Below are 17448 nucleotides of genomic sequence, written 5' to 3' on the forward strand. Positions count from 1 at the left end.
AGGGTCAGTACTGAGGGAGCGCCGCACTGTCAGAGGGTCAGTACTGAGGGAGTGCCGCACTGTCAGAGGGTCAGTACTGAGGGAGTCCCGCACTGTCAGAGGATCAGTACTGAGGGAGTGCAACACTGTCAGAGGGTCAGTACTGAGGGAGCGCCGCACTGTCAGAGGGTCAGTACTGAGGGAGCGCCGCACTGTCAGAGGGTCAGTACTGAGGGAGTGCCGCACTGTCAGAGGGTCAGTACTGAGGGAGTGCCGCACTGTCAGAGGGTCAGTACTGAGGGAGCGCTGCACTGTCAGAGGGTCAGTACTGAGGGAGCACCGCACTGTCAGAGGGTCAGTACTGAGGGAGTGCTGCACTGTCTGAGGGTCAGTACTGAGGGAATGCCGCACTGTCAGAGGGTCAGTACTGAGGGAGTGCCGCACTGTCAGAGGGTCAGTACTGAGGGAGTGCCGCACTGTCAGAGGGTCAGTACTGAGGGAGTGCTGCACTGTCTGAGGGTCAGTACTGAGGGAATGCTGCACTGTCAGAGGGTCAGTACTGAGGGAGCGCCGCACTGTCAGAGGGTCAGTACTGAGAGAGTGCCGCACTGTCAGAGGGTCAGTACTGAGGGAGCACCACACTGTCAGAGGGTCAGTACTGAGGGAGTGCCGCACTGTCAGAGGGTCAGTGCTGAGGGAGTGCCGCACTGTCAGAGGGTCAGTACTGAGGGAGTGCCGCACTGTCAGAGGGTCAGTACTGCGGGAGCACCACACTGTCAGAGGGTCAGTACTGAGGGAGCGCCGCACTGTCAGAGGGTCAGTACAGAGGGAGTGCCGCACTGTCAGAGGGTCAGTACTGAGGGAGTGCTGCACTGTCAGAGGGTCAGTACTGAGGGAGTGCCGCACTGTCAGAGGGTCAGTGCTGAGGGAGTGCTGCACTGTCAGAGGGTCAGTACTGAGGGAGTGCCGCACTGTCAGAGGGTCAGTAATGAGGGAGTGCCGCACTGTCAGAGGGTCAGTACTGCGGGAGCGCCGCACTGTCAGAGGGTCAGTACTGAGGGAGTGCCGCACTGTCAAAGGTCAGTACTGAGGGAGTGCCGCACTGTTAAAGGTCAGTACTGAGGGAGTGCCGCACTGTCAGAGGATCAGTACTGAGGGAGTGCCGCACTGTCAGAGGGTCAGTACTGAGGGAGTGCTGCACTGTCAGAGGGTCAGTACTGAGGGAGTGCTGCACTGTCAGAGGGTCAGTACTGAGGGAGTGCCGCACTGTCAGAGGGTCAGTACTGAGGGAGTGCCGCACTGTCAGAGGGTCAGTACTGAGGGAGTGCCGCACTGTCAGAGGATCAGTACTGAGGGAGTGCCGCACTGTCAGAGGGTCAGTACTGAGGGAGTGCCGCACTGTCAGAGGGTCAGTACTGAGGGAGTGCTGCACTGTCAAAGGTCAGTACTGAGGGAGTGCCGCACTGTCAAAGGTCAGTACTGAGGGAGTGCCGCACTGTCAGAGGGTCAGTACTGAGGGAGTGCTGCACTGTCAGAGGGTCAGTACTGAGGGAGTGCTGCACTGTCAGTGTGTCAGTACTGAGGGAGCGCAGCACTGTCAGAGCGTCAGCACTGAGGGAGTGCAGCACTGTCAGAGGGTCAGTACTGAGGGAGTGCTGCACTGTCAGAGGGTCATTACTGAGGGAGTGCTGCACTGTCAGAGGGTCAGTGCTGAGGGAGCGCCGCACTGTCAGAGGGTCAGTGCTGAGGGAGCGCCGCAATGTCAGAGGATCAGTGCTGAGGGAGCGCCGCACTGTCAGAGGGTCAGTACTGAGGGAGCGCCGCACTGTCAGAGGGTCAGTACTGAGGGAGTGCCGCACTGTCAGAGGGTCAGTACTGAGGGAGTCCCGCACTGTCAGAGGATCAGTACTGAGGGAGCGCCGCACTGTCAGAGGGTCAGTACTGAGGGAGTGCCGCACTGTCAGAGGGTCAGTACTGAGGGAGTGCCGCACTGTCAGAGGGTCAGTACTGAGGGAGCGCTGCACTGTCAGAGGGTCAGTACTGAGGGAGCACCGCACTGTCAGAGGGTCAGTACTGAGGGAGTGCTGCACTGTCAGAGGGTCAGTACTGAGGGAATGCCGCACTGTCAGAGGGTCAGTACTGAGGGACTGCCGCACTGTCAGAGGGTCAGTACTGAGGGAGTGCTGCACTGTCTGAGGGTCAGTACTGAGGGAATGCTGCACTGTCAGAGGGTCAGTACTGAGGGAGCGCCGCACTGTCAGAGGGTCAGTACTGAGAGAGTGCCGCACTGTCAGAGGGTCAGTACTGAGGGAGCACCACACTGTCAGAGGGTCAGTACTGAGGGAGTGCCGCACTGTCAGAGGGTCAGTGCTGAGGGAGTGCCGCACTGTCAGAGGGTCAGTACTGAGGGAGTGCCGCACTGTCAGAGGGTCAGTACTGCGGGAGCACCACACTGTCAGAGGGTCAGTACTGAGGGAGCGCCGCACTGTCAGAGGGTCAGTACAGAGGGAGTGCCGCACTGTCAGAGGGTCAGTACTGAGGGAGTGCTGCACTGTCAGAGGGTCAGTACTGAGGGAGTGCCGCACTGTCAGAGGGTCAGTGCTGAGGGAGTGCTGCACTGTCAGAGGGTCAGTACTGAGGGAGTGCCGCACTGTCAGAGGGTCAGTAATGAGGGAGTGCCGCACTGTCAGAGGGTCAGTACTGCGGGAGCGCCGCACTGTCAGAGGGTCAGTGCTGAGGGAGTGCCGCACTGTCAGAGGGTCAGTACTGAGGGAGTGCCGCACTGTCAGAGGGTCAGTACTGAGGGAGTGCTGCACTGTCAGAGGGTCAGTACTGAGGGAGTGCTGCACTGTCAGAGGGTCAGTACTGAGGGAGTGCCGCACTGTCAGTGGGTCAATGCTGAGGGAGTGCTGCACTGTCAGAGGGTCAGTACTGAGGGAGTGCCGCACTGTCAGAGGGTCAGTACTGAGGGAGTGTCGCACTGTCAGAGGGTCAGTACTGAGGGAGTGCTGCACTGTCAGAGGGTCAGTACTGAGGGAGTGCCGCACTGTCAGAGGGTCAGTACTGAGGGAGTGCTGCACTGTCAGAGGGTCAGTACTGAGGGAGTGCCGCACTGTCAGAGGGTCAGTACTGAGGGAGTGCCGCACTGTCAGAGGGTCAGTACTGAGGGTGTGCCGCACTGTCAGAGGGTCAGTACTGAGGGAGTGCCGCACTGTCAGAGGGTCAGTACTGAGGGAGTGCCGCACTGTCAGAGGCCATATCTTCTCTGTTAAATCAGCATCAAAGTTTCCAGCCATTATTTCGATGACGTGCTCAATCATGGGGCCAGTAGTTATCCCTCATCCCAGTGGTCATTTGGTTGTTTCTTAGTTTATTGTTTGTGGAATCTTTATGTGCACAAATTGGCGACTGGGTAATAACTGTGACTAACTTGAAAAGTGTTTGATTGTCTGCAAATGGCTGAGGCAGTGGAAAATACCCATTCTTCCTCCTTCTCCTTTGCAGCGTTGCTGTCACCCGGTCGAAGGACGTTCCCGTGTTTGGCCCCTTCTTCCAGAAGGGGGCGACCTTCCCCAAATCGGCCAACTTCCGGGACTTCCTGCTCGCCAAAGTGGTCAACGCCGAGAACGCGGCAGAGAAGTCGGCCAAGTTCCACGCCATGGCCACCCGGACGCGGCAGGAGTACCTCAAGGACTTGGCAGACAACCACGTCACCACGGCCACCCTGGACTCCTCCTCCTCCAAGCTGGCCGCCATCATCTCGCTGCCCGGCAAGAGGAAGGAGCGGCTGAGGGGGAGCCGGGCCCCCGAGCTGCACAGCGCCGGAGCCTTGGTCTGGAACGTCACCGCCCGCCTCGCCCAGGCCCCCGAGGAGGCCGACTGCGTCCTGGGCGTCTCCAACGAGTTTGTGGTGTTGCTGGACCAGAGGCTGCGCTCGGTGGTCTGGAACAGTTCGTGCCGGGACGTGATTGGTTGGACCTTGTCTCCGGGGACCATTATAATTTATTACGAGCGAGGCGAGTTCGTGGTGGTCAAGGCTCTGGACAGCCAGCCAGACGACATCGGCGAGATTGTCCAGCGGCTGGAGGTAAGCGTGGGAAGGGGCCGCGAGACGGGCGCCACCGGGGCCGCCAGAACGTGGGTGAAAACGTGAAGGGGGAGGGTTGCAGGTGGGGAGGGGGGGGTGGGTGGGTCATCTGGTCCCTATGCCGGGCGGGTAGAAACCCCTCCGTTTTCCCCCCTGCCCCACCCGTCCACCCAACCCAAAGAAACCCCCATCCCGTCAAACAACCCCATTCCCAGCCCAACTGGGCCTGAGCCCGAGCCGCGAACGCCACAGCGACGGGGGGGGGACGCCCGCCCCGCCGTCCGCCCGCTCGCCCGAGAGGGGCCCGCCTAACCCCCACTCCGCGCCATCCGCCCGCCAGCCGGGCGACCCGGCTTCCCCAAACGAACCCGAAGGCGCCAACCCAACCGATCCGGCCCAGCCGAGACCTCCTCCTGCAGTGACCCCCGCCCCCCCCCCCCCCCCTTCCCTCCCCCCCCCCCCCCCCACTCTGTGCCACACGGGTCACACGCCAGCCGGCTAGGGAATCTGTCCACCATCTTGTGGCCAAGGAAATGGGCGCGTGGGCCGGGCCCAAACGGGCCTCAGGTGGTGGTGGCCCCTCAGAGCCGGGGTCTGATCTGTCGGGGTGGGGGCGGGTGGGGGAGAGGGGGGGGGCTCTGTGCGGGTCGACAAATCCCTGTGGCGGAAGGGGGCGGGTGTGTTGCCGAGCGGCTTCAAGGAAAATGGCGTCAGGGTCGACCAAACCAAAACCTCAGGTAGAAGCGAAATCAGGCCCAGGCCTTAGGCCCGTCGACGGCCCTGTTGGCTAAGGACCCCCGTGTTGATAATTCAGGGAATGGGAGCCTCCCTACCCACCGGTGCTAATTTTCCAGCCACTCATTCCGGGTTGGATAATCCGTGGTTTGCAAGCACTCTTTCGTGTCACTATGTTGTCACGCGTGTGTGTGTGTGTGTATGTTTGTGTGTGTGTGTGTGCGCGTTCTGTCCTACAGCCGCCAAGCCCCTGTTTGTAATCCGGTTCGTCGTTTGGGAACTCGGGAGGGGGTGGGGCGAGATTTGGGGGACGGGTGGCAGCATGTCTTCACCCCCCCCCCCCCCCCCCCCCACCCCGGCCCCGGCCGAGGAGAGGAGGGGAGGGAGGGAGGGGAGAATGTGGTGGCCACTGAGGCAGCGGTTGGTGGGGGTGGGGTGGGGGGGCAGCCAATCGGTCGGGGAGGGCTCCCCTTCAGTCTTAAAGCGTCCGTCACCACCACCCCCCCCCCCCCAAAAAAAAAGATACCCTCTCCGTCCCGTCCAGGTGACCTTGCGCGACCGATAATTTGGGTGTGGAGGGCGGGGCGGCCTGTGGATTCCGTAAACCAACCCCCCCACCCCCCATACGACCGCGAGAGTATATAGTGTATAGACGGTGCGGTACGGACCCTAGGGGAGACAGGACTTTGTGCAAACAGGAGGTCATGGAGCGATGGGAGGAACTGTTGTTAAAAATATCTTATTTCTCGATTTCAAAGCAGAACCAGACATTCGCTGGTGTGACACGAGGTTTAATTCTTCCCTCAACAGTCCCTTTCTAGGTCTCCCCACTGTGGGATAGACCAGAACTGAGGCGGGGGGGGGGGGGGGTTAAAAGTAAGGGCTGCCCCCCATCTAAGACAGACGAGGTGAATTACTCTCTCCCTCGCCCTCGCGCTTTTCGTTGGGATGGCTAGAATGTCCCGGGGTTGTGACATTGCCTGTCCCTTTAAGACCAGTCCGACGGCCCTCCGTGCGACCAATCGCTCGTCATTTCGAGTTATTTCGAGAAGTAAAATTGAGGCGATTTTCGCCTCTCGTCGGCCGGGGGTGGGGGACATCTGTGGCTGTGGCAGATGTGGACTCAGGGCCAAGTCGATGGGACATCAAACCAGATGTGGTGCCCTGTTCTGCTGCTTATGTTTTGGGGGGTTGTCCCTTTAAGGTGTCGCTCCTGTTTCTCTCTCTGCCTCTCTCTCTCTCTCTGTCTCTCTCCTGATTCTCTCTCTCTCTCTCTCTCTCTGTCCTCTCTCTCCTCTCTCCCCCTCTCTCCTCTTTCTCTCTCTCTCTGTCCTCTCTCTCGCTTCTCTCTCTCTCTCTCTCGGTCCTCTCTCCCTCTCTCCTCTTTCTCCCCATCTGTCTCTGACTCTCTGTCCCTTCTCTCTCTCTCTCTCTGTCCCTCTCTCTCTGTCCCCTCCCTCTCTCTCTGTCCCCTCCCTCTCTCTCTGTCCCCTCCCTCTCTCTCTGTCCCCTCCCTCTCTCTCTGTCCCCTCTCTCTCTCTCTCTCTGTCCCCTCTCTCTGTGTCCCCTCTCTCTCTGTCCCCTCTCTCTGTCCCCTCTCTCTCTGTCCCCTCTCTCTCTGTCCCCTCTATCTCTGTCCCCTCTCTATCTCTGTCCCCTCTCTATCTCTGTCCCCTCTCTCTCTCTGTCCTCTCTCTCTCTCTCTGTCCCCTCTCTCTCTGTCCCCTCTCTCTCTGTCCCCTCTCTCTCTGCCCCGTCTCTCTCTGCCCCGTCTCTCTTTCTCTGCCCTCTCTCTCTTTCTCTGCCCTCTCTCTCTTTCTCTGCCCTCTCTCTCTTTCTCTGCCCTCTCTCCTCTTTCTCCCCCCCCCTCTCTCTCTCTTTGTCTTCTCTCTCTCTCTGTCTCTCTGTTCTCTCTCTCTCCTGTTTCTCGCTCTCTGCCCTCTCTCTCACTCCTCTTTCCCTCTCCTGTTTCTCCCTCTCTATCTATCTATCTCAGTTCTCATTCTCTCTATCTCTTTCCCTCCATCCTTGTCCTCTCTCTCTCTCTCTCCTCGTTCTCTCTCTCTGTCCTCTCTCTCTCCTCGCTCCGCTTTCTCTCTCTCTCTCTATCTATCTCAGTTCTCATTCTCTCTATCTCATTCCCCCCAGTCTTGTCCTCTCTCTCGCCCCATCCCTGGTCCCTATCACATCTTGACTTACAGATTTTTATACCCCCCCCCGGCCTTAAATCCCAGGATCCTCTCTGTTTTTCGGCCCTTCCGCACGATCTTGGGGAAAGGGAACCTTACCCAAAATGTCCAACTTGCTTTGTTCTTTGCCTATTCTGCCCTCTCGCCAACTTAGCTTCCTCGCTCTCTCGTTCCTCGGCGTTATTTGCTAACCCCCCCCCAATGTTGACACAAATCCTCCTCCTTTAGTGCCTCTGAAGTGACCACATAAACGCACTGAGTGAGAATGGGTCGTGGTGTTGCTGTGAGTGACGGGGGCTGCGGCGCGTCGATGGAAAGTAATGAACTGGCAGGGCCTCGAAGCAGGCTGCACATGCGGTGACCGATTCCCCAGGAAGCTGTGTTAAACATGAGCAGGCCCTCAGTTAGACAACACTTGCAGCCTCGGCTAGCCTGTTAGAGGAAGGATGTGAACACACTGGGGGAAGGTGCAGGGAAACAGATTTGCAAAGCTGTGAACCGTAAGAACACAACATGAATGATTGAACAGGTCCCCCACTCATCCGGCTCTTTTCACCCACGAAAGATGGAGGGGCCTGGACAAGGCCTTTAGGTTCAGGAAGCGATTTGCTTCGAGGGAGGCGGAGCGATCACTTTTCCACAGCATCGATATCAGAGGCCATCAATATCGGACAGTGATTAATAAATCCATTCAGGGGATTCAGGAGAAATCTCTTTACCCAGAGAGTGAGGAGGGGGGGGGGGGGGGGGGGGGGGGGGACTCGCTCCCACAGGGTGTGGGGAGAATGTGGGACTCGCTCCCACGGGGAGTGGGGGAGAATGTGGGACTCGCTCCCACAGGGAGTGGGGGAGAATGTGGGACTCGCTCCCACAGGGAGTGGGGGAGAATGTGGGACTCGCTCCCACAGGGAGTGGGGGAGAATGTGGGACTCGCTCCCACAGGGAGTGGGGAAGAATGTAGAATTCGCTCCCACGGGGAGTGGGGGAGAATGTGGAACTCGCTCCCACGGGGGAGTGGGGGAGAATGTGGGACTCGCTCCCACAGGGAGTGGGGGTGAATGTGGGACTCGCTCCCACAGGGGGTCGGGGAGAATGTGGGACTCGCTCCCACAGGGAGTGGGGAGAATGTGGAACTCGCTCCCACAAGGAGTGGGGGAGAATGTGGGACTCGCTCCCACAGGGAATAAGAGGCAAATATATTCAGTGTGTTGGATTGGCTGGGCAATGAGATGATGTGGGGGTGGTTAACGCTCGGATATAGTTCCCCCAGTGACCTGGTACTCCAAGGTGCTCCCTGGCTCACTCCGACATGCGGATTCCGCTGTTCCACGAGAAGGTGGCGCAAAGGCAACTAATTTAAGAAACATTCTCTTTCATGAAAAGCAATAAAATTTTAGACGTGGGAAATATCCTGGGGAGTGGGGGGCGGGGGGTGTTATCCTGTGTCTGGGAGCGTTTGGCTGAACCTCTTTCCCTTTAAGAGGTGGGGTCCGTTAAAGCCCCCCCCCCCCCCTAACAGGACGTGCATTGGCAGGCGCCCGTCCCCATTGGCAGGTGGGACTTGGGGGAGTCGCCCTTTAACAGATGGGAGGGTGGGGGGGTGTTTGGGACCCTCCACGTGGGCGTGAGGGGGGGCGGGTTGGGTTACACCGAAAGTATAGAGGGACCACTTTCCACTAACTCCGCTACTAACCTGTCGGCCCTCGTTGTTTTCTGTTTGCTGCAATAATAATAATAATAATAATAATGGCGATAACCACGGTGCGAATTAATTTGCGGTTGTGCTTTGCTTATGTCTGTCCAGCAGCTAGCCAGTCGTGGAGTGAACATGTGACGTTTGTATGTAAGCAAAAAGTAGCAGCGGCCTGCTGGCTCCCAGTGTTGTTGGTGCCAATCTCTGTAACCCCCATGGCTGCACAATTCAATAAATAAACTGTGACTGTTTGTACCCGCCACGTGTAGCTTCTGCTGTCTTTCTTGGCTTGTGTTTCTCTTAATAGTGTTCCCGACTCCCCCATCGCCCCCCCCCACAGGGATTCTCCCACCCAGCGGGGTTTGGAGAATCCCACCCCTGGTGTTCGAGCCCCACTCCTCCCGTCCCATCCCCCTCTCTCTCCCACCGGGTTACGGTTGCACGGTGGTACTCGGTGGGCCCTCTGGGGTGGGGCGGCAAAAACTCGGCCAGCGTCAGCCGTCCCGAGCTGGACGGACGTGAGAGATCTCCGCAGACACCATTTCGGGGGGGGAAGAGCCGGACCGGGGGGGGGGGGGGGGAGGAAGGACCCGCTCCCCCACCCCCGATATTTACCCTTCAATTAAAATGAAGCAAGGCCCGGGGTGGGGGAGCAGATCGGTGGGTTAGCACCGCTGCCTCACGGCGCCAGGGTCCCGGGTTCGATTCCGGCCTTGGGACACTGTCTGTGCGGAGTCTGTACGTTCCCCCCCTGTGTGTGCGTGGGTTTCCTCCGGGTGCTCCGGTTTCCTCCCACAGTCCAAAGATGTGCAGGTTAGGTGGATTGGCCGTGCTAAATTGCCCCTTAGTGTCCAAAGATGTGCAGGATAGGTGGATTGGCCGTGCTAAATTGCCCCTTAGTGTCCAAAGTTGTACAGGTTAGGTGGATTGGTCGTGCTAAATTGCCCCTTAGTGTCCAAAGATGTTCAGGTTAGGTGGATTGGCCGTGCTAAATTGTCCCTCAGTGTCCAAAGATGTGCAGGTTGGGTGGATTGGCTGTGCTAAATTGTCCCTTAGTGTCCAAAGTTGTACAGGTTAGGTGGATTGGCCGTGCTAAATTGTCCCTTAGTGTCCAAAGTTGTACAGGTTAGGTGGATTGGCCGTGATAAAATGTCCCTTAGTGTCCAAAGATGTGCAGGTTAGGTGGATTGGCCGTGCTAAATTGTTCCTTAGTGTCCAAAGATGTGCAGGTTAGGTAGATTGGCCGTGATAACTTGTCCCTTAGTGTCCGAAGATGTGCAGGTTAGGTGGATTGGCCTTGCTAAATTGCCCCTTAGTGTCCAAAGATGTGCAGGTTGGGTGGATTGGCCGTGCTAAATTGCCCCTTAGTGTCCAAAGATGTGCAGGTTAGGTGGATTGGCCATGCTAAATTGTCCAAAGATGTGCAGGTTAGGTAGATTGGCCGTGATAAATTGTCCCTTAGTGTCCAAAGATGTGCAGGTTAGGTGGATTGGCCGTGCTAAATTGTCCATTAGTGTCCAAAGATGTGCAGGATAGGTGGATTGGCCGTGCTAAATTGCCCCTTAGTGTCCAAAGATGTGCAGGATAGGTGGATTGGCCATGCTAAATCGTCCCTTAGTGTCCAAAGATGTGCAGGTTAGGTGGAGTGGCCGTGCTAAATTGCCCCTTAGTGTCCAAAGATGTGCAGGATAGGTGGATTGGCCGTGCTAAATTGTCCCTTAGTGTCCAAAGTTGTACAGGTTAGGTGGATTGGCCGTGATAAAATGTCCCTTAGTGTCCAAAGATGTTCAGTTTGAGTGGATTGGCCATGTTAAATTGTCCCTTAGTGTCCAAAGATGTATAGGTTAGGTGGATTGGCCGTGCTAAATTGTCCCTTAGTGTCCAAAGTTGTACAGGTTAGGTGGATTGGCCGTGATAAAATGTCCCTTAGTGTCCAAAGATGTGCAGGTTAGGTGGATTGGCCGTGCTAAATTGTTCCTTAGTGTCCAAAGATGTGCAGGTTAGGTAGATTGGCCGTGATAACTTGTCCCTTAGTGTCCGAAGATGTGCAGGTTAGGTGGATTGGCCTTGCTAAATTGCCCCTTAGTGTCCAAAGATGTGCAGGTTGGGTGGATTGGCCGTGCTAAATTGCCCCTTAGTGTCCAAAGATGTGCAGGTTAGGTGGATTGGCCATGCTAAATTGTCCAAAGATGTGCAGGTTAGGTAGATTGGCCGTGATAAATTGTCCCTTAGTGTCCAAAGATAGAACATAGAACATAGAAAATACAGCACAGAACAGGCCCTTCGGCCCACGATGTTGTGCCGAACCTTTGTCCGAGATTAATCATAGATTATCATTGAATCTACAGTGCAGAAGGAGGCCATTCGGCCCCCTGAGTCTGCACCAGCTCTTGGAAAGAGCACCCTACCCAAACTCAACACCTCCACCCAACACCAAGGGCAATTTGGACATTAAGGGCAATTTATCATTGGCCAATTCACCTAACCCGCACATCTTTGGACTGTGGGAGGAAACCGGAGCACCCGGAGGAAACCCACGCAGACACGGGGAGGACGTGCAGACTCCGCACAGACAATGACCCAAGCCGAAATCGAACCTGGGACCATGGATCTGTGAAGCAATTGTGCTATCCACAATGCTACCGTGCTGCCCTTAAGAACAAATAAATCGACACTATATCATTTTCCCGTAATCCATGTACCTATCCAACAGCTGCTTGAAGGTCACTAATGTTTCCGACTCAACTACTTCCACAGGCAGTGCATTCCATGCCCCCACTACTCTCTGGGTAAAGAACCTACCTCTGATATCCCTCCTATATCTTCCACCTTTCACCTTAAATTTATGTCCCCTTGTAATGGTGTGTTCCACCTGGGGAAAAAGTCTCTGACTGTCTACTCTATCTATTCCCCTGATCATCTTATAAACCTCTATCAAGTCGCCCCTCATCCTTCTCCGCTCTAATGAGAAAAGGCCTAGCACCCTCAACCTTTCCTCGTAAGACCTACTCTCCATTCCAGGCAACATCCTGGTAAATCTTCTTTGCACCTTTTCCAGAGCTTCCACATCCTTCCTAAAATGAGGCGACCAGAACTGTACACAGTACTCCAAATGTGGCCTTACCAAAGTTTTGTACAGCTGCATCATCACCTCACGGCTCTTAAATTCAATCCCTCTGTTAATGAACGCGAGCACACCATAGGCCTTCTTCACAGCTCTATCCACTTGAGTGGCAACTTTCAAAGATGTATGAACATAGACCCCAAGGTCTCTCTGCTCCTCCACATTGCCAAGAACTCTACCGTTAACCCTGTATTCCGCATTCATATTTGTCCTTCCAAAATGGACAACCTCACACTTTTCAGGGTTAAACTCCATCTGCCACTTCTCAGCCCAGCTCTGCATCCTATCTATGTCTCTTTGCAGCCGACAACAGCCCTCCTTACTATCCACAACTCCACCAATCTTCGTATCGTCTGCAAATTTACTGACCCACCCTTCAACTCCCTCATCCAAGTCATTAATGAAAATCACAAACAGCAGAGGACCCAGAACTGATCCCTGCGGTACACCACTGGTAACTGGGATCCAGGCTGAATATTTGCCATCCACCACCACTCTCTGACTTCTATCGGTTAGCCAGTTCGTTATCCAACTGGCCAAATTTCCCACTATCCCATGCCTCCTTACTTTGTGCAGAAGCCTACCATGGGGAACTTTATCAAATGCCTTACTAAAATCCATGTACACTACATCCACTGCTTTACCTTCATCCACATGCTTGGTCACCTCCTCAAAGAATTCAATAAGATTTGTAAGGCAAGACCTACCCCTCACAAATCCGTGCTGACTATCCCTAATCAAGCAGTGTCTTTCCAGATGCTCAGAAATCCTATCCTTCAGTACCCTTTCCATTACTTTGCCTACCACCGAAGTAAGACTAACTGGCCTGTAATTCCCAGGGTTATCCCTAGTTCCTTTTTTGAACAGGGGCACGACATTCGCCACTCTCCAATCCCCTGGTACCACCCCTGTTGACAGTGAGGACGAAAAGATAATTGCCAACGGCTCTGCAATTTCATCTCTTGCTTCCCATAGAATCCTTGGATATATCCCGTCAGGCCCGGGGGACTTGTCTATCCTCAAGTTTTTCAAAATGCCCAACACATCTTCCTTCCTAACAAGTATTTCCTCGAGCTTACCAATCTGTTTCACACTGTCCTCTCCAGATGCTTGAAGGATGTGCAGGTTAGGTGGATTGGCCGTGCTAAATTGTCCCTTAGTGTCCAAAGATGTGCAGGATAGGTGGATTGGCCGTGCTAAATTGCCCCTTAGTGTCCAAAGATGTGCAGGATAGGTGGATTGGCCATGCTAAATCGTCCCTTAGTGTCTAAAGATGTGCAGGTTAGGTGGATTGGTCGTGCTAAATTGTCCCTTAGTGTCCAAAGTTGTACAGGTTAGGTGGATTGGTCATGCTAAATTGTCCCTTAGTGTCCAAAGTTGTACAGGTTAGGTGGATTGGCCTTGATAAAATGTCCCTTAGTGTCCAAAGATGTTCAGGTTAGGTGGATTGGCCGTGCTAAATTGTCCCTTAGTGTCCAAAGATGTGCAGGTTAGGTGGATTGGCCGTGCTAAATTGTCCCTTAGTGTCCAAAGATGTGCAGGTTGGGTGGATTGGCCGTGCTAAATTGTCCCTTAGTGTCCAAAGAAGTGCAGGTTAGGTGGATTGGCCGTGCTAAATTGTCCCTTAGTGTCCAAAGATGTGCAGGTTAGGTGGATTGGCCGTGCTAAATTGTCCCTTAGTGTCCAAAGATGTGCAGGTTAGGTGGATTGGCCGTGCTAAATTGTCCCTTAGTGTCCAAAGATGTGCAGGTTAGGTGGATTGGCCGTGCTAAATTGTCCCTTAGTGTCCAAAGATGTGCAGGATAGGTGGATTGGCCGTGCTAAATTGCCCCTTAGTGTCCAAAGATGTGCAGGATAGGTGGATTGGCCATGCTAAATCGTCCCTTAGTGTCTAAAGATGTGCAGGTTAGGTGGATTGGTCGTGCTAAATTGTCCCTTAGTGTCCAAAGTTGTACAGGTTAGGTGGATTGGTCATGCTAAATTGTCCCTTAGTGTCCAAAGTTGTACAGGTTAGGTGGATTGGCCTTGATAAAATGTCCCTTAGTGTCCAAAGATGTTCAGGTTAGGTGGATTGGCCGTGCTAAATTGTCCCTTAGTGTCCAAAGATGTGCAGGTTAGGTGGATTGGCCGTGCTAAATTGTCCCTTAGTGTCCAAAGATGTGCAGGTTGGGTGGATTGGCCGTGCTAAATTGTCCCTTAGTGTCCAAAGAAGTGCAGGTTAGGTGGATTGGCCGTGCTAAATTGTCCCTTAGTGTCCAAAGATGTGCAGGTTAGGTGGATTGGCCGTGCTAAATTGTCCCTTAGTGTCCAAAGATGTGCAGGTTAGGTGGATTGGCCGTGCTAAATTGTCCCTTAGTGTCCAAAGATGTGCAGGTTAGGTGGATTGGCCGTGCTAAATTGTCCCTTAGTGTCCAAAGATGTGCAGGTTGGGTGGATTGGCCGTGTTAAATTGCCCCTTAGTGTCCAAAGATGTTCAGGTTGTGTGGATTGGCCATGCTAAATTGTCCCTTAGTGTCCAAAGATGTGCAGGTTAGGTGGATTGGCCGTGCTAAATTGTCCGTTAGTGTCCAAAGATGTGCAGGTTAGGTGGATTGGCCGTGCTAAATTGCCCCTTAGTGTCCAAAGATGTGCAGGTTGGGTGGATTGGCTGTGCTAAATTGCCCCTTAGTGTCCAAAGATGTGCAGGTTAGGTGGATTGGCCGTGTTAAATTGTCCCTTAGTGTCCAAAGATGTGCAGGTTAGGTGGATTGGCCGTGTTAAATTGTCCCTTAGTGTCCAAAGATGTGCAGGTTAGGTGGATTGGCCGTGTTAAATTGTCCCTTAGTGTCCAAAGATGTGCAGGTTAGGTGGATTGGCTGTGCTAAATTGTCCCTTAGTGTCCAAAGATGTGCAGGTTAGGTGGATTGGCCGTGCTAAATTGCCCCTTAGTGTCCAAAGATGTGCAGGTTGGGTGGATTGGCTGTGCTAAATTGCCCCTTAGTGTCCAAAGATGTGCAGGTTAGGTGGATTGGCCGTGCTAAATTGTCCCTTAGTGTCCAAAGATGTGCAGGTTGGGTGGATTGGCCGGCTGGACAGAGACGATAGGGAGAAACTGTTGCTAAAGGATCACGAACAAGGAGGACGAAGAATTCAGGTGATGTGTAAAAGAGGCAAATGCAATGGGAGAAAGTTACTTTTCCACGTAGCGAGCGGTTGGGGCCTGGAAAGGCGCCGTCCGGAGGTGAGATGGAGGGTTGTCCAATCGAGGCGTTCAAGGGGGCATCAGATGGCTATTTGAATAGAGGCAATGGGCAGGGGTCCGGGGGGAAAAGGCAGGGGAACGGCACTAAGTCACAATGCTCGTTTGGAGAGCTGCCGCAGACACGATGGCCCGTAACAATTCTGCGATACGGTCCTGGGGCTGCCCAGCCGCGCAGTGGTTAGCACGGTGGCTTCACCGTTCCAGGGCCCCGGGTTCGATTCCCGGCTTGGGTCACTGTCTGCGCGGAGTATGCACGTTCTCCCCCGTGTCTGCGTGGGGTTCCTCCGGACGCTCCGGTTTCCTCCCACAAGTCCCGAAAGACGTGCTCGTCGGGCGAATCGGACATTCTGAATTCTCCCTCCGTGTCCCCGAACAGGCGCCGGAATGTGGCGACGAGGGGATTTTCACAGTAACTTCATTGCAGCGTTAATGTAAGCCTGCACGTGACAATAAAGATTATTATTAAATCGCACTGCATAATCGCATAGCGTGCGGGGATATACGGAACCACCTGTGACTGCTTATTATTGAGGGAAAGCTGGATAAAGTCAAAAGAAAAGTACAGCAGAGGAACAGGCCCTTCGGCCCTCCAAGCCCATGCCGACCATGCTGCCCGTCTAACCTAAAACCTTCTGGGGTCCGTATCTCTCGTTTCCCATCCTATTCATGTATTTGTCAGGACGCCCCTTAAACGTCGCCATCGTCCCTGCTTCCACCACCTCCTCCGGCAGCGAGTTCCCAGGCATTCGCCACCCCCTGCGTAAAAAAAAAAAAAACCCGAAACGTCCCTCGCACATCCCCTCTAAACTTTCCCCCTCACCCCCCCCCCAAGAATCGGAAATGAATGATTGCTGAGCGAGGTCATCGGGGGCGGGGCGGGGGTGGGGCGGGGAATGTGGGACCGCCAATACAATTAGGCCAGCTCGAGGGGCCGAATGGCCTGGCTCCGATTTCAGGCTTTCGAACGCGATCGCTAACCCGCTTAAAAAGGGACGTTATTTCCTTGGTGTGGGCCAAGCTTAACTTTTTCCCTGTGCTGGGGGAAGCTGGGATAAAGAGGTGGGGGGGTGGGGGGGGGGGGGGGGGGGCGGACTTGGCCCCTTAAAACTAGCAGGGATAATCAGGAGCAAAGTTGGGGAACGATACCTACAAAAGTTTGGGAATATCATGTCCATAGCAAAGTAGGTGTCAGCTCGGTTTATTTTAAATCGGAGTTAGCGGACGTTTGTCAGCTATGGGTACAGGTCATAGCCTCGTGGGATGGCTGGTACAGGTTCACTCCTGACTTGAGATCTTGATATCGAAGTGTGGCCAGATGGCATCAGCAGGGGGCGGTGTCCAGGGAGTGTCAAGCTTCACCAGAATTTTAATAGCAGGTTAGAAACAGTCGCGGGTCCATGGTTCATGACATTTTTACACGTCATCTTTCAGTAGCCCCCCCCCCCGCCGGTTTCCTGTGCCATCTGAAGAGGGAGCGGTAAGGATCTGCGAAAGTCGAAGAGCGCTGAGGACCCGCGGCAGCAGCGCGGGCAAGTCTCCCGTCAGGATCGAACCCCCCCGCCCCATCCACCAACATTCGCCCCCTCCGCCCCCCCGACGCACAGCGGCCACTCGCTCCTTCGACAGCACCTTCCAAACCCGCCCCCTCTGCCGTCGAGAAGGACGAGGGCAGCAGCAGACGCACGGGGAACGCCACCGCCTGCAAGCTCCCCCCCTCCGAGCCGCTCGCCATCCCGACTCGGAAATATATCGGCCGTTCCTTCGCTGTGGCTGGGGTCAAAATCCTGGGAACTCCCTCCCTAACAGCGCAGCGGGTGTACCTACACCACACGGGGACTGCGGCGGGTTCAAGATGGCGGCTCACCCACCACCTTCTCGAGGGGCAGTTAGGGATGGGTGATAAATGCTAAGCTCAACCAGGTTTCATCAATTATTATTTTTTAAATTTCCGTCTCTACTCCAGTGTTATCGAGATAGTTAGCAGGAGAAAATGAGAGTTTAGGATGGAGGCAATCTTGCCCCAGAATACACGGCAGTACTAAGCATGTTATAATTACGATTTAGAAGCTCATTTGGTTCCACTGAATTCACATTCTCCCCACTCCCTGTGGGGGTGAGTCCCACATTCTCCCCCACTCCCTGTGGGAGCGAGTCCCACATTCTCCCCACTCCCTGTGGGAGCGAGTCCCACATTCTCCCCACTCCCTGTGGGAGCGAGTCCCACATTCTCCCCACTCCCTGTGGGGGCGAGTCCCACATTCTACCCCACTCCCTGTGGGAGCGAGTCCCACATTCTCCCCCACTCCCCTGAGGAGCGAGTTCCACATTCTCCCCCACTCCCTGTGGGAGCGAGTCCCACATTCTCTCCCACTCCCCTGAGGAGCGAGTTCCACATTCTCC

At 54.9% G+C, this 17448-nt stretch overlaps 2 protein-coding genes across 2 annotated transcripts in view; one reads left to right on the forward strand and one right to left on the reverse strand.

The window, feature by feature from the left end:
* Positions 1-8938, forward strand: part of LOC140399906 (signal-induced proliferation-associated 1-like protein 2) — a 61309-nt gene extending 52371 nt beyond the window's left edge. The window contains exons 5-6 of the mRNA XM_072489386.1: positions 3484-4066; positions 8795-8938. Of these exons, the coding sequence (XP_072345487.1) occupies positions 3484-4066; positions 8795-8824 (613 nt within the window). The 3' untranslated portion in view covers positions 8825-8938. The remainder of the gene's footprint in view (positions 1-3483; positions 4067-8794) is intronic.
* Positions 8939-16155: 7217 nt separating this feature from the next.
* The window catches only part of LOC140400199 (pecanex-like protein 3), an 88607-nt gene continuing 87314 nt past the window's right edge, over positions 16156-17448 (reverse strand). Inside the window, exon 13 of the mRNA XM_072489666.1 lies at positions 16156-16194. Coding sequence (XP_072345767.1) covers positions 16156-16194 — 39 coding nt within the window. The remainder of the gene's footprint in view (positions 16195-17448) is intronic.

This window comes from Scyliorhinus torazame, chromosome 24, assembly GCF_047496885.1.
Source record: "Scyliorhinus torazame isolate Kashiwa2021f chromosome 24, sScyTor2.1, whole genome shotgun sequence".
Lineage (NCBI taxonomy): Eukaryota > Metazoa > Chordata > Chondrichthyes > Carcharhiniformes > Scyliorhinidae > Scyliorhinus > Scyliorhinus torazame.